This window comes from Genypterus blacodes, unplaced genomic scaffold (assembly GCF_046128005.1).
Source record: "Genypterus blacodes isolate CSIRO-AG114 ecotype Tasmania unplaced genomic scaffold, CSIRO-AGI_Gbla_v1 ptg000401l_1, whole genome shotgun sequence".
Classification (NCBI taxonomy): domain Eukaryota; kingdom Metazoa; phylum Chordata; class Actinopteri; order Ophidiiformes; family Ophidiidae; genus Genypterus; species Genypterus blacodes.
Genome location: NW_027467176.1, coordinates 532,959 through 559,955, shown reverse-complemented (window position 1 = coordinate 559,955; position 26,997 = coordinate 532,959). Strand labels below are relative to the sequence as shown.

The following is a 26,997-nucleotide window of genomic DNA, read 5'->3' as shown; positions in this document are numbered from 1 at the left end:
ATGTTCGAGGAGCAGGTGACCAAGGTCAAGATCACGTCTGTGGTGATCGTGGTGGGCATGTCGTCCATGCTGGCGGCGGTGGTGACGGACCACTGGGCCGTGCTGAGCCCCCGCGTGGAGAAGCTCAACGCCACCTGCGAGGCGGCGCACTTCGGCCTCTGGAGGCTCTGCAAGAAGACCATCTACATCGTGAAAGAGGACCCTCAGGGCAAAGGCTGCGGCCCCATCAGCTTACCTGGAGGTACGCAGCTCATTCCTCTGCTGGTGTTTAGGGTTTGAAGCCCCTTTATAGTTGATGATGATGTGATGAAGGTGCTGTTTTCACTGCTTCTTACTTTTGTTGGCGCAACTGTCCGTCTGGCAAACAAACTTGGACACAAAAGCAGAGTGTGATATTGTCCAACGGGTTTATCTTTATCTTTTATAACTGCTTGAGTCTCTATTACAATGAATGTTAGAATGTTTTCATTACACAATTTTTGCATTCGTACCACAAACAAGAGAGATTTTGGCGTCAAATCTGTCAAATGTTACACTTGTAAAATCACTTGGACAGATTTTGTATTTGTGGGAAAGTGAATGAGAGGAGAGGTTACAATCTGAGGGCGAGGAGTGTGTGTGTGTGTGTGTGTGTGTGTGTGTGTGTGTGTGTGTGTGTGTGTGTGTCAGCCTCAATATGTGTCTGCACGATAACAGCAGGCAGAGTGAGAGTAACAAGTGTGAGCAGTCTCGGTCAGCGTTGTGGTAGCTGTGTGTGTGTGTGTGTGTGTGTGTGTGTGTGTGTGTGTGTTTGTGTGTTTGTCTAGCTCCCCTCTCACACATACAATTTGGCATGACACACAAACACACAAACAGAGATACGAGAGTGTGTTTGGACTGAAGCTTTAACAGTTCCCTGAACCATTGTTATCTTCCACAGGGGGAGTCTGTGAACACACTGCCAATTAAGCGCTCGGAAACACTGAAACGGCTGAGGTGGAGTGTGTAACGCAGCGCTACTGCTGCCATGCTGCCCGGTTAACATGAAAAAAACATGAACCTGTTCTATTTTGACTCGTGGCGTCTCGGTGGGAAATGACAAATGCGATCCTTTCACCTCTCAGCCTGGTTTGCTACTCTTCCTCCCGTTTCCTGGCACTTCCCCCCGCCCTGTCTTACCTGTTCAAGTGTTGCATCCGCCTCTGCTTCTCCGCTTCTGTACTCAAAGTGGGATGAAATTCAACTTTGACCCCATCTTTCCCAAAGTGCGAGCACTAAGAGATTCAGTATGTGATGTGAGAAGAAGCAACAGCTCAAATTAGAGAGGCGATTTCATGCTAAATGTCAGCAGTGAGACAGGCTAGCAGGGCTTATGAACCGGCTGAATCCGAAGCTAAGGGAGCATCTTAGCCTCAGCGGTGAAGGCAAGGATGTGATGTCATGTAATACGTCTTTCCAAAGATTCCAAAAAGTATGGAAGTTTGTCTTTGAGCAGAGCAAGTGTTAGCTAAGCTGCGTCTGGTGTGCGTGCCTGGCAGCTTAACACAGAGATCTCTCTCCCACTCTGACATCGACTTTGCCTCGGGCTCCGGCGGCTGTGGATCAGCGTTCGGCCGTAATGAAGTGTGGCTTTCCTCTCCGTCTGGTGAGTTAGACTTCACCTGAGAGGCTCGGGAGGAGGGAAGAAGGCGGAGAAGGAGAAAGGATGGAGGCTAGCTGCGCGGAGGGGGAATCGTCTTGTCAGAAGGCCTATAGAGAAAATAAGGGAGATAGACAGTGAGACAGCTTCCTGTCACATCCTCTGCTTCTCCGTTAAGTTCACTGAGCAGCCCCGTCTGCAGTTCAAGGGTTCCTGTCTCCATCACTTGGTCATGATGAAGGTGGAGCTGAGCGACTCATAGCCTCCACATATCTAATCAGTCTGTGGCTCATGCTGTAAGATGCAATGTGTCTGAAAATGGCCTCTAGTTTCTTTCATTTACTCACTTACACACACATACTTAGCTTTTTATACAGCCCAGAGATAAACACAAGTCAGGCTTCAGGGTTTAGTTGTATCCTTGCCTTCCTTGTCTTTCGATCACTTATCGGCTTTTTGAAGGTTCCACTCTACAAACTGATCACTGCATTTAGAGTCTGATTGATCGACTTACTGACTAACAACACCGTGTCTGCTCTACTTTGCCTGCGTCCCATTATCATGTGTTATGCGTGTAGCACAGAGTGCTCGTGGAAAAGCCCAGAGTGGCTGCAGAGTGCAGAGTAACAGATTACATCCCTGATGAGCAGAATACCCAAGCACGCAGCGGTGATTGGACTTAATAACACACATTTGCATTTTTTCTAACAGAGGGGGAGTTCATTGTCAAAAGGTTTGTCGTACAGATTCAATCCCGTCCCTTCTGTGAAAGAGGATTTGCATAACAACAACAGAGAGGCCAACGCCAGATGACTTTTGAAATTAGCTTTGTATGAATCATGCATGTTACCTTGAGTGCTGTAAAAATCAAACAAACCCCGGACGGCTCACATCACGCTACTCGGCTGGGAAATAAAGGGAACATACGAGGCTTTTGTGTGCATGTGTGCGCGTGCGTGTTTGTATGTGTGTGTGTGTTCTTGTACATGTGTGCAGGTTGAAGCCAGGGAGAAGAAGTTCATTATGAAAGATGTTTCAGAGTTTGCAAATGGTTGTGCGCTCCCCTTGATTCTCCAGTTTATCGTTGATACACAATGGAAAGAGAAAAGCCCTTCGCGCACACACACACACACACACATGCACACACACACACACACACACACACACATACACACACACACACACACACCTTCAAAACTCCTCTTCCTCTGCTGCCCCCGATTCTTACCCTCCAAAGTGCCGGTGTCACCTTCAGCCTCAGTTTTCCCTCAGTGGGCTCTCCGGCTGCAGCGTGTCATCATGTCAACATGTGGCCTACAACTGTGGAGGTGTAGTCCATTTCAAACTCACAAAAACAACTTAAAGGTCCATGATATGGATGTAGCATTAGTCATTGTGTAAATACAAAAAAAAAAACATAAAAGGGCATAAATATTCACAGTTAACTGTCACTTATGCAGAGATGGAGCGCTGCTATTTGTGGGAGCAGCGGTGATGACACACACACACACACACACACACACACACACACACTCACACACTCACACACACACACGCAGGCAGCATATCAGGCTCTGTCCCAGTTATGGAAGCTCCTGGTGGACGAGCCATTGAAAATATCACCGGGCCCGCTCACATTGACCCAGAAGTAGTCGGTCATTCTGTGTGTGTGTGTGTGTGTGTGTCCGGATAAAGAAGGCGGCACATTACAGCAAAGAACAGAAGGTATTCGCATTACCTACCGGGTGAATAATGGGTTCAGATATTTGTCAAGATCTGAGAATAAAGGTGGAATTGCTCTTAGCACTGTAAGCGCTGTCTGTTGTCCACCATTTATAGGATAAATAAAAGGAGTTAAAAGGACAAAAACTGAATTTGAAGTGAAATGACTCCTGTCTGGAACCAAATCTGCTTAATTCTCCGTCCTGCGAGCGCTTCTGATCTTCTCTCCTCAGGCAAAGAGCGTCTCAATGAACTGATGTTAGTGTTCAGCCATGCAGAACAGACGATGTGTATCCTTCAGAGAGAAACTTGTATTAAACTCCCGCCAGCTGCTGCAGCGTGTCAGGTGGCAGCGACACACAGAACTTGACTGAAAAAGGAAGATATCTACACCATTGAATAGGAAGAAATAAAAGACTGAAATGTGAACGCTGCCTCACACTTCAGCACGCAAATAAAGCAGAGAAATTTGCTCTTTCATTGTTATTTTGGAGCCTAATTGTGCTTTACAATTGTTATTCCTGAGAACAACATCACAACAACAACAACATCCCATAATGCAAACCAGCTTATGGGTCTGACCAACAAATGATGTGGGTTGTTTTTTTTAATAACTAACTGCTTTGACAATGGTTGATAAATCACTTACAGATCATTTATGGCTGTCAGATGTGAAAGGTTAAACTGTTTTAAACAAAAGATTGCAGTTAAAGCCAAATTTGAAATTATAATAATTGCCACAATGACAGAATCCCCTCAGATTTAAAAAGAAATGTCTGCACCACATTCAACATCCCAGTGTTGGAAGTGATAATAGAGGCCTTGTCATAGTTTTTATAAAACGTTTGGCTTATTAAAATGTGACAGCAAAATTAGCTCAATCACTCAGCCTGTGAGAAGCCGCCTCTAGTTCAGACCTCATTTCCGTACGCTGCGTTCTGATTATACTTCTTAATTAGCCTCACCTCAGCCCTAAACCTGACGCTCTCTGTGTGTAAATGAAAGGTCTTCCTGTCTCGTGTTTGCGTCTCGTCTTCACAGAGACGCCGGTGAATCTTACAGTTCAACATAAACACATATTATCTCAACCCCTGAGGTGAGGACGGCTAATGAGGGCAGACTAATGAAAGTCATATATTTACAGCGCCCATCTTTGCCATGACCCTTTCTCCTAACACACACACACACACACACACACACACAGAGACACACACACACAGCACCCTCTTGATATGCCTTTACATGGGTAAATAGATAGGACTAGCCAAGACCAGCAGCAGCCTGTTGCTAGGTTACCTCTTTGGTGATTCTTTCTCATCCTGAGTAACAAACAGCTCCTCTGTTGCCTGGTAGACACACACACACACACACACACGCACACACACGCACACACACACACACACACACACACATACAAATGTTGTCTATCTCTGTGTGGACAGAGAGGAGACCTGTCTGCTTTATGGGTTTAATCTCAGTGAGGAAGGATGGTGAGTGGAGTAAAGGAGCGGTGGTCACTTAGGGCCCTTGCGTGCCCCCCCAACCCCCACACCCCTCACCCCCTACCCTCTCCACTCCCAGCCCACCTGCCCTAAGAGATAGTAATCAGATGGATGAATGTGTGCAGGATGACTTCCCCTTGGAATCGTTTTCCTATATGAGCTTATATTGACAAAGTGCACTCATGTAAGGAGCAGAGTCCAGTGTTGTCCAGTGTTTAGGGGGGCGGGGGGATGAGGGATCCTGGTCATTTGTTAATGTAATCTAAGTGTCCATAAGCTGAGGACGCTCAGTGGGACATGATACAGTGTGTGGAGGGTGGCAGGTCAAGTATTAAATAGCTGTTCTTAACTACACTATGTGTGTGTGTGAGTGTGTGTGTGTGTGTGTGAGTGAGTGTGTGTGTGTGTGTGTGTGTGTGTGTATGTGTGTGTGTGTGGGCGGGAGAATTTCACAGGACCGAATTCAACCAAAAAACAACCAAAAAGTTAAAACTGCACAAAAGTGTCTGAGTGGATATTCTACAGTTATAATTTAAAAGCTGAACAGAATGCAGTTGCTGTTCCCTGTCAGTAGCATGAAACTCTGTCACACAAACGTACATGATACACAGTTTCCCCTCTAAGAGCTTTGATTCAGAGGCGTGTGTTGTTGTTGTTGTTGTTGTGACTTTCTAATGAGAGATTCCACCTCTGTGCTCATCAGTAGTGCAGACAGGAGGCTCCAGATTCCATGTGAGCCACCTGCGATCTGCCCTTTTAATCTGTGTTTCCCTCTCTCTCCCCGTGTCTCTGCCTCGTCCTCCTCTCCGCCTCTCTATTTTCTTTCTTTCCCTGCAGCGAAAAACTGCTCCTACTTCAAACACTTCACGTCGGGCGAAGAGGCAGAAGTTTTTGAAGTCAAGACCCAGAAAGGTTGGTGGAGCCTCAGCCTTTAAACCTGAGAGGAAACAGGCAACAGTTCACTTCAAACGCCCAGAGAGGAGGTTTCTAAAGGGGATCTAACACTCCAAGGGACTGATCTTGTAACGCAGCATTCAGCTTTCCTAACTAAACTACACAAAGGACACAACATTTAAATCTGCACCACATTTAACGCAAAAAATTTGATTTTGGCCTTCAGGAATGAACGTCCAGGCTACAAAATATGGAGATCTAACATCTAATCTAACTGTGGAGCAATAGATCAATCAAATCAATCAAAAGAAAGAAACCCCTGATCAAACCCAATCAAACACAGTCTGTTGAGAATAAGCCAACATGGGATGGAACACCAGAATAAAAAAGAGCAGAATGCCTCGAAAAATGAGATAGTATCACTGGAACGACTCATATCTGTGTGATTAAATGTGACACAATGGGCGAGAGCGTGCAGATACGTGGAAGGCATCAAAATACATACCCACACACACACACACACACACGCACACATGCACGGACACACACACCACAGGGGGGGTTGAGAGGGGGGTGGGAAGAGAGAGAGAGAGAGAGAGAGAGAGAGAGAGTTGTGTTCCACTCGGCGTTGCTCCACAGTCGGGATGCTGGAGTGGAATCTGGCGCTCGGAGGATCATTTTGATCACAGAGGGAGAGAAAGAACGAGATTATCTCTGTCTGACCAACACACAAGGGGGAAAGCAGAGAGAGATAATGTTCTAATCTCTTCACTGTGAGCCTGTGGCCTCTTAGCCGTCATGCTAAACACTATTACTGCCACTTTGGATAGATGAGTTGTGTTTTTCCCAAGTGAGGCTAATTTAAAGGCTAATTATGAGTGTCATAACTCGCCTGACTGTCATTTTGAGGTGATTATTATGTAAACCTACCCTTCTGTTCCTACCCACTCTCTCTCTCACTCTCTCTCTCTCTCTCTCTCTCTCTCTCTCTCTCTCTCTCTCTGTCCGTCCCATCAGAGTACAACATCTCAGCAGCGGCCATCGCCATCTTCAGCCTGTTCTTCATGATTCTCGGGACCGTCTGTGTCGTCTTCTCCTTCGGGAAGGGACGCGACTACTTGCTCAGGCCTGCAGGGATGTTCTTTGCCTTCGCAGGTCAGACACGACTCAGTCAGGGATCCCACGCCCCCGCACTTCCTGTCACAGCTCCAACACAGCGAGGTGTAATCACCGCCGAGCGCGCGACGAAGGAACACAGCGTGCGCAGCTTCGGTTTTTACAGATCTGACCACGCTGATTGCAGTATTCTGAATGTAGCTCTGGGTAATTCAAAAACATATACAGGACGTGTTAAATGAGCTGTGAAGGATGTGGAGACGTGTGAGTTAGAGGTGCAAAACAAACCCACAATCCTGTATCTGTTTACCTCTGAATCCTATCTGCTTATTTACAGTATTTACACTGTGAAATCCATCTATCTTCTACTGGCAGGTGTTATTATTCATGCTGTAGAAAGACTCATTCATAGGATTCATTTTTTATTCCTACTTGTTCATGTGTGAGGTGAGTATTAGTTCTATTCAGTTACATGTCATGTCAAGTCAGTTGTGAAGTCCAATATCGCAGACGAGGTCTCAAAGGGCTTTACAGGCTCACACATAAACAGGTCCCGGCTCGGTCCGAGCTCTGGAGGAAGACGAGCCAAAGAGGAAGAAACCTTGAGAGAATTGATTCAGAGAGAGAGGCGAGAGGAGAATACGAAGATGTGATATTACAGGGAGGTGTAGAAGAAGAAGAAGGTGAGCAAGGTCTTCTTCACGTTCTGTCCCTGGAGTCGGTGGGGCAGCGAGGAGGATGTGCAATATGGTGCGCAAGGTTAAATGAAACGATGGCGATCACGACAATGAAAGCGTTTTGGTTTGATCACAGATGAAGCTCATCAGTCCTCACATCAGCAGTTAACCCTTTGTGACGTCGTGTGTTGCATCCATTCGCAGGCCTTTGCACCATCATCTCGGTGGAAGTCATGCGCCAGTCTGTCAAGCGCATGATTGACAGCGACGAGACCATCTGGATCGAATACTACTACTCCTGGTCCTTCACCTGCGCCTGCGCCTCCTTCACCCTCCTCATCCTCAGCGGGGCGGCGCTGCTCCTCATCTCCATGCCTCACATACCACGCAACCCCTGGGAGACCTGCATGGACGCCGAGCCAGACACCTTAGACTCGATAGACTAGACTCATCACACACACATACACACACACATCCGGACCTGCTTATGAAAAGACTGTTTAAAAGAGAAGCGCCTGTTGTTTTGCATGTTTTAGCTTATTATGTACAAACTGGATGCATTTACTGCCAAGAGAGTTCTTAAACTTGAAACAGGTAACCAGACCTTTTTCCTCCTCGTCTCGCGGTAACCCGGGTGATGGCAGATGCTGTTTTAACGTGAATGTTGTAATTTTTATCATGAAAATCTACCAAATTCCCCTTTTTGTGATATTTTGCATTCCGGTTTCACACACGGCAAAAGATTCAATTTGTTAAGCTCCATCTAGAAGTTTCCTCTCGTACCTGAACACAGTTTGTGCTAAGCCGGTGGAACACTGACGGTCGTGTTAGGAACTCAATCTGCTCTTAACCTTGCAAGGCAGACAAGATGTTTCGCAAAATGTATTCAAACGTGTAAAAGCTCTGGTAGGATCCATTTCATTTCGGCACGACTGAATGTTCACCTTTCATTAAAATGTCATCTGAAGTCAGAAGAGATGTTATGCAGATAAAAGGGAAGTTTGTGCAAAGTAAAGGTTCAAGTATAAAAGAGAGGACAGATTTTAAATTGAGGTGTAAGCGCAAGTCAAGACTACGAATGTCATCATCATCATCATCATCATCATCATCATCATCATCATCATTTTGACTTTATTTGACATGGAAAGTTGACAGCTGAAGTTGAAAATGTATATATATTTGATAATTGGGCGCCTGAATGTTTGATGTAAGATCGATTCTGGTTGTCGGTGAGTTTCTTTAATCATCTGACAGAGGAGATGAAGATCACGTTCAGATTCTGTTTCCCTCCTGGCCTGTACGTATCTGTGATCACAACATGAGATCAAACACACACACACACACACACACAATCGATGAGACCAAACTGATGAGGAGGAGACTAAACCAGGGGGCACGAAGGCGAATAACAAGGCTGAGCCGCTGCACTGTAACGTAATGAAGTAGTGAATCGTCCAAATGGGCCTCGGCCCCTCTGCAGTGTTTTCCTCTCTCTTCACCGATCAATCTGTGCCATCGACCGTGGAGAGAGAGCTTCCACTTGTCTGATACGACTCCCCTGTTGACACCAGCTATTGATTTTCAATGTTTAGGACCGTCGCTGATTTAAGACCAGGAGGCGGATCCATTATGTGAAAGCCAGTTTGTGATGTTTGCTGGAGCTTTTTGTGCTTTTACGTGTCTGCAAATGTACAGTAATCTGCTTTTAGTGGCACTTAAAGCAAAGAGTTAAATACACCAGAGCAGCTACACAATAGATGATTTGTTACATTTATAATGAAAAGTCATGGAGGATCTTTAGATGATATTTTGTATTAGTAAGACTGTGTTAGATTCTGTGGCTCACTGTTCTTCTGGAGCCACACCTCACTGCTGTGGAGACGTTTAGGATAAATGACACACGTGACTCCTTCATCTTGATTGTAAAATTGTTTGACGCTTGAAGTTTTTACAGCATTCCCACATTTTTAAAGTATTTTCAGTCTCAGATGACCTTTTCAGTTCAATCACAGAAATGCACAAAAATGTAAATTGCTTTGTTTACACAGGATAGCAGTCGTAATTAATCTTTCTTGTAACTGTGTTGATTTGTATTGGAAGGCTAAAACAGCCGTGGTGTTCTAACTGGTTGTTCATCTGCGCTGCCTCTGGCCTCAGAGCCGTTCAGCTGCTCAAACATCCATCTGAGACAAACATTTACATATTTATTCATCATAACTTTGCAGTCATTTGGTCATTGTGCAGGTTTGCAATTCAGGAAATTCAAAAGATACCTCTGCTTGGCTTCACTTAACGCCGTCTCATTCATCATGGCAGAGGAGAACTAACAGCTTAAATGAAGGAAGAGCTGATATGTTTAACCTTAACACACACACACACACACACCACACACCTGCTTCATTCACAACAAGATCCATCGCTATTCCCTGTAAACAACAAACCGGATTTGTATTTTACTTCAGATTTGTAAATGCTTTGTTTATGTTTTGCCTATGATGGTTTATTTTCAAAGGAACTCAAATAAAAGTTGGCTTGCAAAATGGCCAATAAAGAGCTTCGGTGTTCTTTCTGATGTCACCATTTCAGCTCTATTCTACATAACGCCGATATTTCCCCTCAGTGTAACATCTGTGACCTGACATTGTGGGATTACTGCCAATATTTGCTGGTGCCTGATCTCTGATGCTCATTCATGAAGCTTCTTTGCACATTTCTGATATGTTGTTATGAGCAAAGTGGATGATGGAAGCCTCAACTCTAATAATTAAGTAATAAAATACATTAATTGAGTTTTACTTGTCACACTGAACCTCTTGTTTACTTGTTGACGAGAGCTATGGTGGGTTTGCTTACAGTAACTAGTTTTCTGTAAATATATACTATGTATCTTGTTTTCAGTTATTGTTATATTTATTATTGTTAGAAATTAAAGGTCACTCCTTTACATGTGTTGCCTGAAATGGTTTAAAGTTTCACTGGTTAACTGCACGAAAAATGACCACAATTGATTGAACTGTAATAACTTTGCTATGTAAATATGAAGGATGTTGATATGCCTGCAAGCTACTGTCAAATGTAGCTCAAATACTGGTTATAAACCCTGACATTCACCAGAGAATTATTCACATTGCTGATATAATATTAATAATCAATAATATCTAAGCAAATGATGTGATTTCCAAGATTCAAATATAAACCTTTCAGTACACACACACCTCAATTTATGCCAAGGTTGGGAATCAAACCGGGAACTGGTTTTCTCCCTTATTTTCTCTCTATTTTCCTCCCCCCCCCAGCAGACTATTGTCCCCCAGCTTCAGTCCCTTGATCGTTCCGCTCCGGTGCTTCCTCAAGCAGGCACTCGGCTCTCTAATGACTTGGATCGGCAGTGAGTGTTGTGAAGAGATAGACCTGTAATAAGACAATCTGACGCAAGAGAGAAACGCGCTTCATGTGTTGATGCGACGCTGCAGGCTGCACTCTGACCTGGAGGCACACCGCTTCTTTATTGCCTTAACCCTTTTAGTCACGTGGATTGCACTTGGGTTCCTATACGTTCCAATTATGTCCTCAAGTCCTTTATATATTAATTGCATGGATACTTTCATTCTAACTAAGGTGCATCCACTGGGCGGATGTCTGTTCAATTAACAAATGAAGAGTAGAGGTCATGGTTATAGTGTTCCATGTCTGATCTAATGGCACCGGGTTCTCACACCGGACAGACGTTGTGATAAAGCTGGGAGTCATATTGGCGTGTGAAAACCAAGATAACACCCATAATACTTTACACTTAACAGTAGTATTACCTCCATCAACTCCATTCCATTGAATTCTCTGCTGATTAATTCATTAATTAACCTTCTCCTCCTCCTCCTTTTTACTTTCCTTCTTCAATGTTTTTTGTATTTGTATTTCTGACGTTCGGAGGTTATTCCCAGCTTTCCCAGCTCATTTGTTCCGGAAGCGTCTCTCTTCCTCCAGCCTGTTGTTGAGCTGGCACAGCTGCCGCAGGAAGCCGTCGTTCGGTCCTATCTCTCTTTCCTGCCGCACGGTGGCCACAGCGGCGTGGACGTCCATGTGCTGGTGAAGCATCAGGTAAGCAATGACGAGCGTGGGCGAGCGGCTGTATCCCTCCCTGCAGTGAACCAACACCTTCCCTTTAGGAGTCGAGAGAAACGCCACATCACAACCGGGCCGGCTGAGTGAAACTGTGACGTCACCCGCATTCCTGAAAAGTTTTGTAACGCTCCGTTTATGGAAAACAAGGCGATTCTATCTCACCTCTTCCATTTTTGTATTCCAGAGCCTTCTTGATAAAGTCTGCAGCTTCTTCAAAGTAAACGCTGAGGTCGAAGTGGTCGGTGTCGCTGGCGGGCAGGCCGTGGTAGAACACGCCTGTGCCTACGTAGAAGTCAGCGTTGGTGTCGACGTGCATGAAGGAGTTTCCCTCTGCAGCATTCAGGATGTGTGTGACTCCCAGACGCTGCAGGAGCGCCAGGTTCATCGCAGCACACCTGCAACAGGTGAGGGTTTATTCTATAATTATGTTACTGTAAATATGTGATCGAATCTTTCAGAGTCAACAACATCAAATCCAAGGGAAGTGGTTAGTTGGGGTGTGTGGTTTGGTTCGGGCTCAGCCAGGATTCAGCTGTAGCCGTGGGTTACATGACTTCATGTTTACTGCAGTAAATATAAACAAAAACAAAGCACTCACGCATTCCCCACGAAGATCCTGGGGTAAACCTCATGCAGCAGACGGCTCGGCCAAGCGAAAAGGCCACTCTCATCTGTGAGCAGATCGTTCAGCTGCTCCAGGGTCACCTCCAAACCTGACATGTCTGCTTACACTCAAGGGGGAGAGGTGGGGGGGTGAGGGACAGACAGACAGACAGACAGACAGACAGACAGACAGACAGACAGACAGAGAAAGTGAAAGAGAGAGAAAGAGACAGAGAGAGAGACAGAGAGAGAGACAGAGCGAGAATGTGAGTGTGAGTGTGAAAGGGAAAGGGGGAGGGGCTTGTGAATGTAGTAAACAAGTGTCTGCTTACTTCCTTTTCCTTTACCACGAAACTCTGTTTGTTCCTCTGCAAGTTGTGTCATTGTGTAGATGTTTGTGCTTCTGTTCGGGTCTGTAGGTCTTTGAATGGATCCATGTTGTCATGATAGGAGTTCTGCCCTCCACAATAAAAGCTCAACGTGGATTCACTAATAGAACTGTGCTATAAGGAGGCTAAATCTTGCCTAATCTATGTTCTTCTTCTACTAAAGGTCATAGTTACAATAGGATAGAGATCCATGGCAACATACAGAGGGTTCAGGGGCAAAGGTCAGAGATCAGAGGTCATCATATTAGTATCTAACTAAAGTTCTAGCTTCAACAGGTGTTCATGGATCTAAAAGGGTTCATTCAAAGATCCACAGACCTTCGGGCCAAAAATGCTCCAACTTACAACATAATGACAGCAACAACAAGTTCAGAGGTCATTTTCCAGGAAATCAGTACATTTAGTAAAAAACTCAAATGAGTTTGTCCCCCCTGCTCCAGGTCCTTCTAGCTTCTTTGTCACAGTCTTGACATTCTTGCCATGAACATGAAACAAACCTGTACAATATTTGCAAAATATGCTGATTTATGCCCTCAATTAATTTACAAGACCAAACTAGACTTGCATAAGGAAGTATTCACTCTGTATCACTCTGACTCCATCGGTCAGCATGGGGCCAGCTGATAGGATGTTTCAGGTTAACAGGAGAATCTTTCAGTGCAAGTTCCTGCTCCTGGATCTGGTCTGGGTCAGATGGGTGGACAGACCTGCTTTCTATCTTGTTTTTGTACACAGAAAAATTAAATGATCTCACAATTTGGATGTGAAAGAACTGCAAATGAGACAAGGAAACAAAAACTAAATCAGTGAGAATATATGACTCAGTTGTTGGATGTTTCAGGTGGATGAAGCATTAATGAAGCAGCTCTATAAGAAGCCTCTGGTCTTATAGAGGGTCAGAACATCTCCTGCAGGCTCTGTACAGGCGCTCTGTACTGTGTGTCCCCTCTAACACCGACTGGGAATGGAAGTCAAATCCTGTCGCCACAGCGTTTGATTTGATGGAAAATATGCACACCAGCATCAGAAAAAACACACAGATACACACACACATACACGCGCACACACACACACACACACACACACACACACACACACACACACACACACACACACACACACACACAAATGCACACACACAACATGCTGCCGTGGGCAACAAGAGTAGTCAAAACTCCCACTGCTTTTTTTGTGAATTATTAATCTGAGTCTGTTTTCACAATCAATCGGGGGGAGAGGCGGAAGAAAAGGTCAGGCAATAATTACCAAACACACACACGTATACACACACACACACGGGTATACACACACACACACACACACACACAGGAAACAATTGTGGAGACTGATGAGCATGGGGGCGTCATTCTGTTCGGGTTGATTGTGGAAAATAGTTTTGAGCGTTGCCATTATGTTTATCTCTTATGTAAGAACAGAACAGACACGCTGAGAGGAGAATGACGACACCCGCTTCACAAAATCATGGAGGCAAAAACATCAGAATGTGTGTTTGTTAGATGCCAGACACAAGAAATACTGGTCACTTCTTTTGCTTTTGAAATCTTTTATTTATTTCTTCTACCTGCTATTTTTCTCTGCTGCAAATTTCTTTCCTTTCTTTCTTATTTCCAGAAACCTAAAGGAGCTGAAAGCTGCAGCTGTATGAATGACAGTGTCGGCGGCGGCAAAAGCGCTTTGTCTCGCTGGCTCTTCATCTCCATCATTGCAGCGCGTGACTCACTCACAGGCGACGTGGGAGTAAAGCAAACAAGTACAGCCAAAGTTTCCACCATCTTAATTCTAATCTCCCACATTGTAAGGTACAGGAAACGCTTATGCATTAGCGGAGAGCTTCGTGGTCACCATGGTGACAGTGAGGCAGAGAGAGAGAGAGAAGGAGAGAGAGAGAGAGGGAGAGAGAGAGAGAGAGAGAGAGAGAGAGAGAGAGAGAGACTCTATTGGGTGCAAAGGGGTTTTTACTGGATTTGGCTGTTTTAGTTTTTGTGTGGTCGTTGCAAAGGTGAAAAAGATTTGTTCATGAAGACACACAAATCCACCTACACACAGAAGCACACAGGTATTGGCCTCAGATCTTGCACACACACACATACACACACACACACACACACACACCTTGCTCTCTGTGCCCTCAGCTATAAGAACAGTGTGTTACCGCCTCTTGACACTGTCAGCCCCTCCACGCTCGGCGGTGATTCAGCCTGACAGACCTTCACCTCCGTCAGCCGTCACCTTCACTTCCTCTGATACACACAACCAGCACACACCAACAATGTGACAATGATATCAGAATCCATCAAATGTGCAAATAAAAGAAATATATGAATGTGAATATTATATTTACATATATACGATGTTGCTTTTATCTCTTCGGTATTGAAAATGTTTGAACCTCTTTGAAATTGTAATCACTGTTACTTTTATCCTCTTACTATAATAAACCTGAACGACAGTTTCCTTATAAGGTAGCAAGAGGGTGCTGATTCTCATTGTCTGGTTAGATTCAGTTGAAGGCCGCTTAATGTTAGAAAATATATTTATATGCACACATTCCTATATTAATGTTTATTAATTTCTATTTCTATACATTTTTACTTCAGGTTCATTGATTGTGGGCTATGAAATTACGTCTGGACACGGGGAACCTTTTCAATCCCTCATTATCCGGATGGGTGTCCCCCAACATGGCTTGTTTCCATGGTATCCATGCAGGCTCACAATAGGACTACAGTCAGATCTCAAGTTTAGGTCAAACAATGTGGTGAAAGTTTGGTTATACATTAAAAAGAACGGGTCAAGTTTGAGACATTCATCATTAATTGGTGGCTGTGAATCCTGTTTCCACCATCTTACTTCAGTCACATTACTTCTGGCGTGGGCAGAACTTTGTAAATGGATGTAAATGGTGACCTGCAGAATCATTCAGTATTCTCAGAGACCGTGCTGTTAATCCACCCACCCATGATCAACCCTGAGATGGGATTTATTTTTACCTTGTGGCATCGAGCTTGTGCGTCAGCCCTGCGAGCATGTGCCCGTCTCTTTATTTTGCCTTTGTTCCATCTGGATGCTTCCACTTCAAGGTGTTACAGCCGCCCGAGCTGTCATCCTGTCATCGTCTCTGGTCTTTGGATTCCTTTGCACTCTGCTACGAAACACACTTTAACCTTAAATGTTAGCTGCCACAGTCGGGTTGGTCTTTACAAACTGGCCTTACTGTTTACAGCCCCACGCCATTTGTACAAGCTGCCACCTGGTTCGGCCAATCAGATGAGGAAGAAGTGGGAAACAGGCTGTCATGTGTTGCCAGGATTGAGAACCACTGAATACAGGTATTAAAAAATTGCAATGTCAGCACTTTAATATATTAGCAATACTGTTTCCCTATGTGACATGCATCTATGATCACTGTGTGTGTGTGTGTGTGTGTCTGCCTTAATTGGAGCAGCTGAGCAGAGGCGGAGCCCCTTGAGCGACAGGCTTATTTCCATCCTATCAGCTGCGTCCCTCAGGGGAGCGAGCAGCCTACATTATTAATCCGCCGCTTTCGGGCCTGATGCAGGTGAGGGAGTCTGGATATCAAAGACAACAAACTGTTTACACTGAGGAGACTGACGCCGCCCTCCTGCCTCCTCAACTCCATGCTCAGAAATCTAATTTTAGAGGCAATCTGGGAAGCATGAGGCCTCTACACACACACACACACACACACACACACACACACACACACACACAGGAAGATCAGCAGTGCATAACAGTGGAAAAAAATGAGTTTTCTTGAAATACTTCACCTTTTTTTATGACTTCTAACACTCACAGCCTGAGAATCACTTAATTTAATAATATCCAAGATGACACACGTCGGCAATCACTCAATTCTAAATTTTTTGGTCCTCAAGAGCAGCAGATTCTCTCATTGTGATCTATCTCATTTTTAATACTGATTTTATTACTTTTCTAAGTTAGCCTCATTCTTTTTGATCACAATACTCCTCAAGTTAATGAGTTTGGGGATTTATCCAGCATTTAATCTAATAACGACAATGTCTCACATTTGTCTTTAAGAACTTCCCGGGTGGACACGAAGACAGGACGACGGCAGAGTCTGACAGGAGGACGCAGAGACAAGCGGAAGGAGGAAGACAAGCCGTGTTGTCTTCCCACCTTCGGATACATTTTAATATCCATTTGAACAAACGACTTCTCTGAAATTCCATCCATCACAGTTTGGAAGAAAAACTTCCAAAGGAAACATCCAACTGTCAGGCAGAGACAGAAGACGGCACAGACAGAGACGTAGAAACCCTGAGCACATTCCAAACAACCCTGAGCATCATTAACATGCCAACTTTTGAACATCTACTCCGCAATGATTGGCTGATGTATAGCAACCGGTGTCTCCATAGTGACACGGAGGCAGCAGCTTGATGTTGATCTAAAGGCCTGAAATCCACTGCAGCCAGTGTGACGAGGCAAAAATGATATGCAGTATACACACATACACGCTCACACACACACACACACACACAGGTACACACACATCACCCCCTAATAGCTGCGATATTGAACGGTTGTCATTTAATCTTAAAGGAGAAATGCAAGCTGAGCCCCCGAGATGAAAGAAGACGCCGCCTCTCTGGCAGTCATATCTCTCCACTGGCAATAAGTTCAGATTTCATTATACATTATGCAAGAGACAATCTTTTCTCTGAGTGAAATGTGTGCGACACCTGGACGGCTGTCTGACCCGCTGGATTGGGAAATGAGAAGTCTTGAAATTACCCGGATAAAAGCAGACATTACGCAGCACCTGGATCCGGGGAGGGGGTTGGCCACATTTCTTCATGGTAATGCTGCCGCCGTTCTGCATGTTTGGGTTGAAGACCTACAATAGAGAAAAAAGGCCGAGGACGCAATTGGATCCCAGCGTATCCATGGAAACAGTCTTAACAACTGAGCGTCAATCACTGCTCTGAAAGGTTACGTCTGCATGATTGATAAGGACGAGAGCGGCTGTAGACGAGGAAAAGTCTTCCTGCTTTGTTGTTTATATAAATGTGACAGGAACACTTTTTACTTTCTTTGTGTTGTTGCTCCTTTTGAATGTAAATATGCACAGGACTACACAAACGCTTCCCCTGCTGCTTCAACAATATATGGAGATTTCATGCTAAAAGATTCAGGATAAACAGACTCTTGTGCACATCTGATTAGACGTTCTTTAATCTCCATATTAATTACAATGAATGTATCTGCAAAGACCAATCAAGGTCAAAGTCAAGTCTGTGAGCGTCTCTCAGCAGGAGACCTGGGGGTTTAAGGAACAGATGCAGCAGCAGAGCGCCGCTTTGATGGCCCCGGCATCTCAACGCAGACAGACAGTAATTTATCCGCCGACAAACTTTGTCGCCTCTTAAAACCCCCCAAAGGTGTTTTGTCTTTAAATTGCTGTTAGTGTCGCTGTCATTTCTCAGCTCCAGTTTGCACCTGACGAGGCAACGATGTGACACCACACCTTACCAGAGTGTGTGCGCTTATCAGGGAGCGGAAGTCTGGGGTGGTGTTGGCGTGCGTATGTGTGTGTGTGTATGTGTGTGTGTGTGTATTTCTCGTATTCTTAAAAGCAGCGTGTATCTCTTTTGTGTGAAGCCCTGCAGTGAGTCAAGCATTGCTAATTTGTTCTGTTTATGTTGCGTAGAAATCAATCAATAAATAAAAGATGTTGTTGCACTGATGTGAAGGTTTTTAACACATAAAAATCTGTGTCAATGTTTATGTAAATCAAGGCTTTCCTCACGGGACTCTGGACTCCAAAGCTTTAATTCAATGATGCAATACACGAACCACACTGGCAAACTCAAACTCAATGCAAGACCACAGAGACGATCTAGCAGAGAATAAAGGAACCTGGCGGGCGTGTTTACCAGGAGGCTGAAAGAGGCCTTTGGGATGAAGATGTTCAATCCAGAACCCTCCGAAACAGCAAACAGGTAATAGAATGAAAACAATGCCAGACCGGCCAGAAATATACTTGATAAACAGAAATGAGAGGTAGAAGACTTCCACCGCCTCACCCCTGGGCCTTCTCTCAGTCTATTCACCTAGATGGAATAGAATCAAAGTGATGATCGTGTAGCTGCTGTTGCTTCCCCCCCGCCCCCCGGAGTGATGCCTCCCTTCAAACCTTTATTAATTACTGTGCATCTGGAGGAGGCCCGCAGAGAAAGACACCTTTCTCCCCGGAGACAGTGGACCTGCTGGCCTGAGAGGTTAAGGAAGTGATGGTAAAGGCCAGTTAATGATGTTGAGCATGCGAGAGGCGAGGAAGCGGGGTCTCTTAGCAACAGCTTCTCCTCTGCAGACACTCTGATACCGGCTGGAATAAACAGTTTGGTGTGTGCGCTGCGTGTGTGCGCGCGTGTGTGTGTGTGTGTGTGTGTGTGTGTGTGTGTGTGTGTGTGTGTGTGTGTGTGTGTGTGTGTGTGTGTATCTTGTATGTGTCTGCCTAACTGCTGCTTTTTTCTTCAGTTAAACACACAAACAGTCTTGCATAATGTGAAATAATTTTCCGTCTCGTTCCAATTAGTCTCATAGCAACTCCATCTCAGAAAACCACTTGTTTGTATGATTTTGTGTGTTTGTTTGTTTGCCCCGTGTGTGTGTGTGTGTGTGTGTGTGTGTGTGTGTGTGTGTGTGTGTGTGTGTGTGTGTGTGTGTACATAATGGATTCAGCTGAGCAGTACATTTAAGAAATTTCACACTGTAACATCAACAGTGTGCATCATCAACAGCCAATCTGTGCCAAGTGTTTAGACGAAAGCTGTGATGTGACTGTGTGTGTTTGTGTGGTTGGGTGTGTGTGTGTGTGCTCAAATCCAAATTATGACACGCTTTCGCACACACGCATACACACAAGTTTGATCTTACATCTTTCTTGCAAATGCACATGAGTATGACTTGTGTGTGTACGTGTGTGTCTTCACGTGTGTTGGGATGTACACTTTCTTCGGAAATGTAATCCTAAAACATAACATATGAGGATATTGCGCCCTCCTGCTTTGAGACCTGGGAACTGCAGTTATTGAACAACTCAAACTATGAGCATTTTCATTCATTCATTCATTCTCCACAGCCGCTTATCCTCAATAACAACCAACCTTACAAATAATAACTAATGATGAATTATTTGTTGACTACCTTTGAAAAAGAAAATACTATTTGCATGCTTTTATCCTCAACACTTTGCAGTTGTTGTCATGGTAATCACGTATGTTCATGCTGTGCCAAACAAATTAACGACGTGAACACATTTTGAAAAATCTAGTTTGTTGAGAATTGAAATAACATTTAATCAGAAGTAAATCAGAATTGTATCAAATACTATGTGATTAAATATCTGCACGTAGGCTCTCAGACTAACAGGCCGCTACAGCTCTGCGCACTGAAACAAAGGTGATGACTGACATCTACCGGTGAAAAACGGTATGGCAAGAACAGTAATTTAGATACAGGAGCCAATTTCAACGTTTAAAATCATGAATTCGGTGCTTTCCCAACGTGTATTACACAGTTGTAACCTTTCGGTTGCTTCATCAGACTCATTGTTAATATTTCAGCTGCCTACATATGAAGAAAAGCTTTATGTTACGTGTTATCACAAACTGGAGGAGGATTGGTTTTCTTTTATCAAAATGTCCAGCAAAACATTTGTATTCAAGCAGAAAACTTTCCAATCTAGCACATTGCCCAGTTCCAGAACTTTATGTATCAGACTGCTTGACCGTGACATTACCTTTAACTGTTTGTAAAGACATGACATCCATTCATTCGTCACGCAACGCTACTCTGTTCCCTTTCATCACAACACACATATACCAGTGATATTTGTGCTGAAACATCCTTTTCGCGGAGGTTCTTGTGCCGTATCCATCCGATTTTACAACTAAAAGTCACAGAAGGCGCCTGTGTGGATGACAGATGTGTGCATAAGTGACATATGAGTAAAACCACTAAACTTCCGGTTCTATTTGAAAAAATAAAAGCTTTTCGAACGTTGCGGCGCCGCTATCTAATGGATTATAGTAGAATAAAAGAAATTGTTATTGTGATAAAGCACAAGACATATATTTATTTTACAAGTTTGTTTAGCCGTTTTATCGGAAGGGTCAAATCACTCTATTTCCGGTAGAGCTCTTTCTTTTTGGTGCTCTTGACGTAGTGGAGTCACACACGGCTGCGCATCCCTCGACGCGCTGTAAGGAGACAACTCAGTGCTCAGTGGTACACACACTCACACACACAAACACGGTCACAGACACAGAGACGGCGTACGGGTTTGATCTGCCAGGAAGTCGCCGGAGATTGGCTTTGTTGCAACTTTCCCGTTATACCCCGCGAAGTTCTAACAGTGTTAAACGTTACGCAGCGGAAAATGAACAATTGCTGACTTTTTAGAAGGGCTTTGAAAGCGTTTGGAGGACTTGGTACCTGCTGTGTGTGTGTGCGCGTGTGTGTGTGTGTGTGTTTGCGGGGACTCACGTAGGCACCGCGGAGCCGTTACGGGAGGCGAACCTGCAGCAGAAAGTGAGGGAGGATTTCCCGCATTCTTGAAGAACTCAAGTCACTAAATGATTCGCGCTAAGTGACTGAACCGAGCTGGGCCACCCGGACTGAACTCCAGCAGCCTTCATCTTCCTTCCTGCGTTTCACCACCACCACCACCATCATCATCATCATCAGTGTGCAGGCCAGGGACTATGTTGATGAAGGAGTACCGCATCTGCATGCCCCTCACCGTGGAGGAGGTACGTCAAGTTTGCTTTGCTTTTCCTGCCATTTTCCCAACTGCTGCTGCTGCTGCCTGATGAGGATGAGGATGATGAGTGTGAATGGGGTTGATGAGGATGAAGGTTGATCGCCTCTTTACTGATTTGTTCCATAAATAAACCCATTGTCTCCGCCGTTTCTGCACGTTTTATTCTTTTTTTTGACTCTAGTTTACTAAGAGCTTTGTTGCAGAGTGCTCAGTAATGCACCAAGCAATCAGGCGGGTGCGGTCTGGCAGATGCCGCTGGGTGGCGCTGCTATTGTCAATTCAGCAATGCTGTCGTGGGTCCAATAGAAGCCTGCAGATGAAGAGTAAATCATCCTCTTTTTTAATTTGATCCCTTGCATTAGCACCGACACTGATGACTGATGAGAATTGCTTTGTGTTACACGACTCTGCATGCGTTCACAGCAACACAGCAAGAGGCCACAACATGACTCCTCTCTCCTTCTTTACTTCTCTACTTTTACTCTCATTGCAACTGCAGTGAGGATTACATTGATTACATCATTTTGCTCTTGTTTGTAAACATCTGTGTGTGTGTGTGTGTGTGTGTGTGCGTGCATGCGTGTGTGTGCGTGCGTGTGTGTGTGTGTGTGAAGGAGAGGATGAGGTAGAGAGGAATTTCTGTCTGCTAAACTTTCCTTCGGGTCACAATGACACAAAAACAATATGAGTGACTGAACGCCGCTGTGTTTCCAGGCTGCAGATGTGATGTGATGGTGAATATTCAGTGCTTAGCAGTAATGGCACAACTAGACACTTATAGCGTGTCATGTTTAAATGTGCTTGTTTCAGATAATGGCAGTGTGTTGCCTAGAGATTGTGTAGTGCGTTTGTAGCGTTTGCCTGGTGGTGCTTGTGCTCCTGCTGGAAGCGCAGATGCTTCATCCCAGTGTTCCCTGAAACTAAACACCAGATGTTCCAGTGGAAGTGTTTACCGACTTTGTACTCTGTGTGTTATAAAATCATGATTTTACACACCATTTAATCCTTTATGCGAGTGGAAACGGTCCAGCCCACTTCAGAATAAGTGTGTTGCCATAGCGCAGTGGCTCTCAAAGTGGGAGGCATGCACCCCCGACACGTCAAACATCTGATGTCTGTATGCACCCTTGTTATCTGGATGCTCTCTGCACTGTGATTGGGTCTTCAGTGGGTCTTTGTGTTCTTCACTCTCATTGGGCCAAAGAGCGGGCAAAACAACAACAACAGCAACAACAACAACAACAAAACCAACTGGTTGACATCAAAACCTGTAAACTGTAATTCCAGCGGCCATTCTGGAAAAAAATTGTATGTCTTAATCGTTTTAAAACTGGCCATTTAGCTCATATGATCGGGTATTCGAACAGCCAATCCAATCCGTCGTAGCATTCTGCGTGTGTGTGTGTGTGTGTGTGTGTGTGTGTGTAAGGGGAGGCTCAGAGGTGACTAGGGATTGTTTACATGCTAGACTAAATCCAGGAAACTCACATTATCCAGGGAATCCCGGAGAAAGCGATGCCTTCAAACTTGAATATGAAAATGAAATGCGGTGTTTCACTGAGCGAGCGCCATTAAATTGCACAATGCTCAACTGCGTGTTTCAGTGTGTGTGTGTGTGTGTGTGTGTGTGTGAAGGCCTCGTCCTTCTTGAGCGTCGTCAAGCGAGTGGTCGTCAAGAGTGTCTTAAGAGCTGAAGGTTTCTCCTCAACCACATCGTGTTTGATCTTCCAATTTGCTTCTGACCCTGAAATCCGCTTCTGTTAGCTTCTAGTTTATAATTACATGGATGCTCCTGTATCTTCATCTCGTCGTCCCTCGTCGCCGTTCTGCCTCGCTGGTGATTGAAGCCTCCGTTTGCCAGCTAATGGCTACATCTGTTGACGCGCTCCGTTATTAACTGGACCCCAGCTACTCTATTGATCTGTTATCAACTTGACTAATGAAAATTGGTCATCTAATCTGTTGTGGAGGTTGTTGTGTTTTGTCGCAGCATGTGAGTGTGTGTGTGTGTGATCACAACATACTGATATGATACATAAGTGTGACAACGGGCGTTTCTCATTACTCCCTTTAATGAGACGTTTCTTATCTAAAGCAGCAGCGACATCATGAACCGTCTCTTCCTGATTCACTGCAGGAGGATGAAGGAGAAGCGCTCCATTTACCTGTCGGGGCGTAAATTACACTATTTTGCTATTTGCTCAGGAGAAAATTGTTGCAACACACGCAGCATTCATCTCCCACAGTCACATGGTGCTTTTCCTTGAATGTGGCGGTGATTTGACAGCGTGAAGCAAAACATGCAGCACGAGAACACAAACGTGCAACAGCTACTCTATGTAGCAGGATGAATTCATCGGCATAGCAACGCAGCAGCAGCAGCAGCAGCAGCAGCAGCAGCAGCAGCAGCAGCATCTCCTCTGAGTTCCTGCTCACCATGCAATCAATGATGGTTTTCCTAAACAGACATGATTACACAGTGATTTGCACTGCAGGTATTCAAGTGTTGTTGTGTTGTTGTGTGGTTGTGTGGTTGTGTAGTTGAATCTGAGGTTAACACATGTTTGCTTTGATGGTTCTGCTGGCTGCTCTGGTTCCTCTACAGGAGCTCAGCAAACGTTTCCTTGACATTTAGCGATAGCAAGTACCTCAGGGCAGGTATGAGTCCAATCATTCACATGTACATATGTGCCTGTGTGTGTGTGTGTGTCTATCCAGCTTTTAAAGCCTTTGGCCTTATTGAGTCACGTGTTTAGTATGACATGTTTGTTACTAACTGTGGAAACAGCTTGAACTAAGCCCCTCCCCTCCCCTCCTCGTGTCCCTGAACACATCGTCCAAATCATCAGAGGTCCACTGTCCCTCCACAGCGGAGACATTGTGACTGTTGACAGTTTTTCTTTATTCATAGTCAGATTAAAAATAGACAAGGCAGCAGTAAATCATTATAGTGTTTACAGCTCCACACACACAGCCTGCAGTCATCTGAGGGAATATAAAGCAATCACACTCAAGTATTCTGCTTCAAAAACAGATAAATCTACATTGAACATTCATTTTATGTGACGTTTCTGTTATATAAGTCAATCGACTGATGTAACAGACGCATAAGAGTATTCACAAATCATGGCCAGCCTGACAATCCAAGAGATAATGTGACTTTTTATGGCGTCTGGGAAAGTTTTGGACATTTATTACCAGTCTGATGAGCACTAAGGATGGTATAGCAGAGGAAGAAGAAGAAGAAGAAGAAGAAGAAGAGAAACTTGGGGGTAAACAAAGGAAGGACAGTGATGAGAGAGAGAGAGAGAGAGAGAGAGAGAGAGAGAGAGAGAGACCCAGATCTGTTTTGATTAAGGTGACATCAGCGAGTCGGTGTAAGTTCACTCTCTCGGGGTCTCCATATGTTCGTTGTCGTCCCTGCACACTGAGCCAGCCGGCGACCACTTCCTCCCGTCCTCCTGTCCTCCCGTCCTCCCGGCTTCGACCTGAGAGCCAAGATGTTGTTTACGTCCCCAAGGAAGTGACAAACGATGAGTCCGTACCTCCCCCCCCCTGCGGAGCTCGTATCTCAGCCAGACAGCGACCTGGCTCGGTTGTGACAGATGGAGAGGAACCTGCTCACTCAAATCATTCGGCCAGGGGTCAAAGGTCGAGTCGTAGACGGAGACACAGTGAGATGCTTGGGGACACTTGTGTTTAACTCTCTGAATCGGCTTGATTCTCTTCCCTCTCCTCTGTCTGTCCCACACTTCTGTTCTGATGAACGTCTTCTATTCCCTTTTCTATCTTCCACGTCTCTCCAGATTGCCTCTCGGCTTCGTGGCCATATGGAGGAGAACTTGAATTGCCTCACCAATTACCTTTGACGTTCCCTCTACACTCAATTAACCGCTCAGTGGACGTGGAGCAGAGTGGGACGTGTCCGCGTTGGATTAGAGTTAGAGGGAGGTGTGTGTGTGTATGGGGGGGGGGGGGGGGGGGAGGGGGGGGGGGGGGTTAAGGGTTCAATAACAAGAGGAGCGTCGGTTTGCTGAAGTCTATTCATAAAGCCAGAGGTCTAAATGAGTCCCGTGGGTCATTAACATGCAGCTCAGCTCCGTTTTCACTCAGCAATCCGCCGTTGTTCGCTTGACATCCCCAGATCTGCATTAAAGACGTTAAAGAAGGCGATGGTCTTTTACCCTCTGATGTACAAGACATGGCTTAACCGTCAACTCAGTCTCAGTCCCTCTTCATCACATTACAGGTTTATCTATTATAGTTTTGTGACTGGACCATCCACCCGTCACGTCATAATGATGATAAGTGATGTGGCGTCAATCACTCAGATGTTTTATGTCCTCCGTTATGTCCTGCCGCACGTCTGTCTCTGTCTCCTTTGTGTTATTTCTGGCTGAAGGACACTGAACGCGTCTCGGCCGTGAGGATGATGTGTGACGTGGCTCTCGCTCTTCGTCTCGCTACATTACTCACCAAACACTACGACAAAACGATTTAAACGTTATTAGAACTCTGAGGTGATGTCACTCACACTTATGAGGCATTCAGGTTACGTTCACACTCTTTTGGACTTTTCAGCTTCAGCTCCACCGTCTCACAGGTGGACTCCCAGGATTCAGTGCCGGGGCGTCTCTCTCTCTCTCTCTCTTCATGGTGGTGTTCTTCATCTACCGTACACGCTGTTCCTGTCAGAGCCTCGGCCTCCATTGTTGTGCGGGTGACTCACAAGACTTTTATGTCCTCTAAGGCAGAGCCAGCTTCCCTTTATTCTTATCATTTATTTGCTTTTCAATTGCTCACTGCCACTAGAACTGATCGACTCGCCTGCTGGTTTAATATATATATATATATTTTATTAGTGTGTTATTTATTAGAGTGTTTTTAAAGAAGACATGTCAATATTAATTTCAGGTTGTAATGTTTGTTTTTAGGATCTTAATCTAATCTTGTAAGTAATCTTTAGACATGCTAAAGGAACGGCAGCTTGGATAATTACATACACACACACACACACACACACACACACACACACTAACACACAAACAAACACACACACAGAGGCAGTGTTTCCTTTGTGTGTTTGGTGATTCTCTGATGACTTTTGGGGAGCGGCTGAGCCTGATTACTGAGCACTTCATGCAGATGCAGCCTGGTTTGAAGTAGTTCCAGGTTGGATAAGAAATTGCAATGTGCTCTACTTTACTTTCATCTGTGTTGTGTGTGTGTGTGAGTGTGTGTGAGTGTGAGTGTGTGTGAGTTCTGTATGTCTCTTTTATTTCTGATTCAGTTTCACTCTGTCACTCATTTCTCTGCATATTAACCCCAGAGCAGATATATTTTAATAAAGTAATAATGTCATTTTTATTCATAAATGCTCCACAAGACGTTTACTTATGTTGCGTGTCGAAATCATAACAAGTAAATTCAAATCAAAGGTTAAATGAAAACAGCTCACACAGTTTCAATTTTGTCAGATTTTATTTTATTCTATTTTGTAGTAAGTTCAGTAAAAATCTTT

At 44.7% G+C, this 26,997-nt stretch overlaps 3 protein-coding genes and 1 long non-coding RNA gene across 5 annotated transcripts in view; 3 read left to right on the top strand and 1 right to left on the bottom strand.

Annotated features, from left to right (window-relative positions):
- On the top strand, window positions 1–7,975 carry cacng1b (calcium channel, voltage-dependent, gamma subunit 1b). The gene is made up of 4 exons (XM_076138778.1): window positions 1–241; window positions 5,680–5,754; window positions 6,754–6,891; window positions 7,734–7,975. The coding sequence occupies exons 1-4, from the start codon at window positions 1–3 to the stop codon at window positions 7,973–7,975; spliced, it is 696 nt and encodes a 231-aa protein (XP_075994893.1).
- Window positions 7,976–9,616: 1,641 nt separating this feature from the next.
- On the bottom strand, window positions 9,617–12,569 carry LOC142989329 (dual specificity protein phosphatase 3-like). Its single transcript, XM_076138804.1, has 3 exons — window positions 12,250–12,569; window positions 11,814–12,046; window positions 9,617–11,689 (listed from the first exon to the last, which is right to left on the bottom strand). Exons 1-3 carry the CDS (start codon window positions 12,369–12,371, stop codon window positions 11,481–11,483), a joined length of 564 nt encoding a protein of 187 aa, XP_075994919.1. The 5' UTR covers window positions 12,372–12,569; the 3' UTR covers window positions 9,617–11,480.
- Window positions 11,949–18,351, top strand: LOC142989330 (uncharacterized). 2 transcript variants are annotated; one of them, XR_012960677.1, is made up of 5 exons: window positions 11,949–12,055; window positions 14,276–14,414; window positions 15,888–15,993; window positions 16,110–16,223; window positions 16,727–18,351. It is a non-coding gene; the product is annotated as an uncharacterized LOC142989330 (long non-coding RNA). The 2 variants fall into 2 exon arrangements; XR_012960676.1 differs by lacking the exon at window positions 14,276–14,414 and having other exon boundaries at window positions 11,985–12,055.
- A 2,582-nt stretch (window positions 18,352–20,933) lies between these two features.
- LOC142989308 (cytoplasmic phosphatidylinositol transfer protein 1-like) overlaps window positions 20,934–26,997 on the top strand; it is a 32,465-nt gene continuing 26,401 nt past the window's right edge. Inside the window, exon 1 of the mRNA XM_076138781.1 lies at window positions 20,934–21,465. Within this exon, the coding sequence (XP_075994896.1) occupies window positions 21,418–21,465 (48 nt within the window). The 5' untranslated portion in view covers window positions 20,934–21,417. The remainder of the gene's footprint in view (window positions 21,466–26,997) is intronic.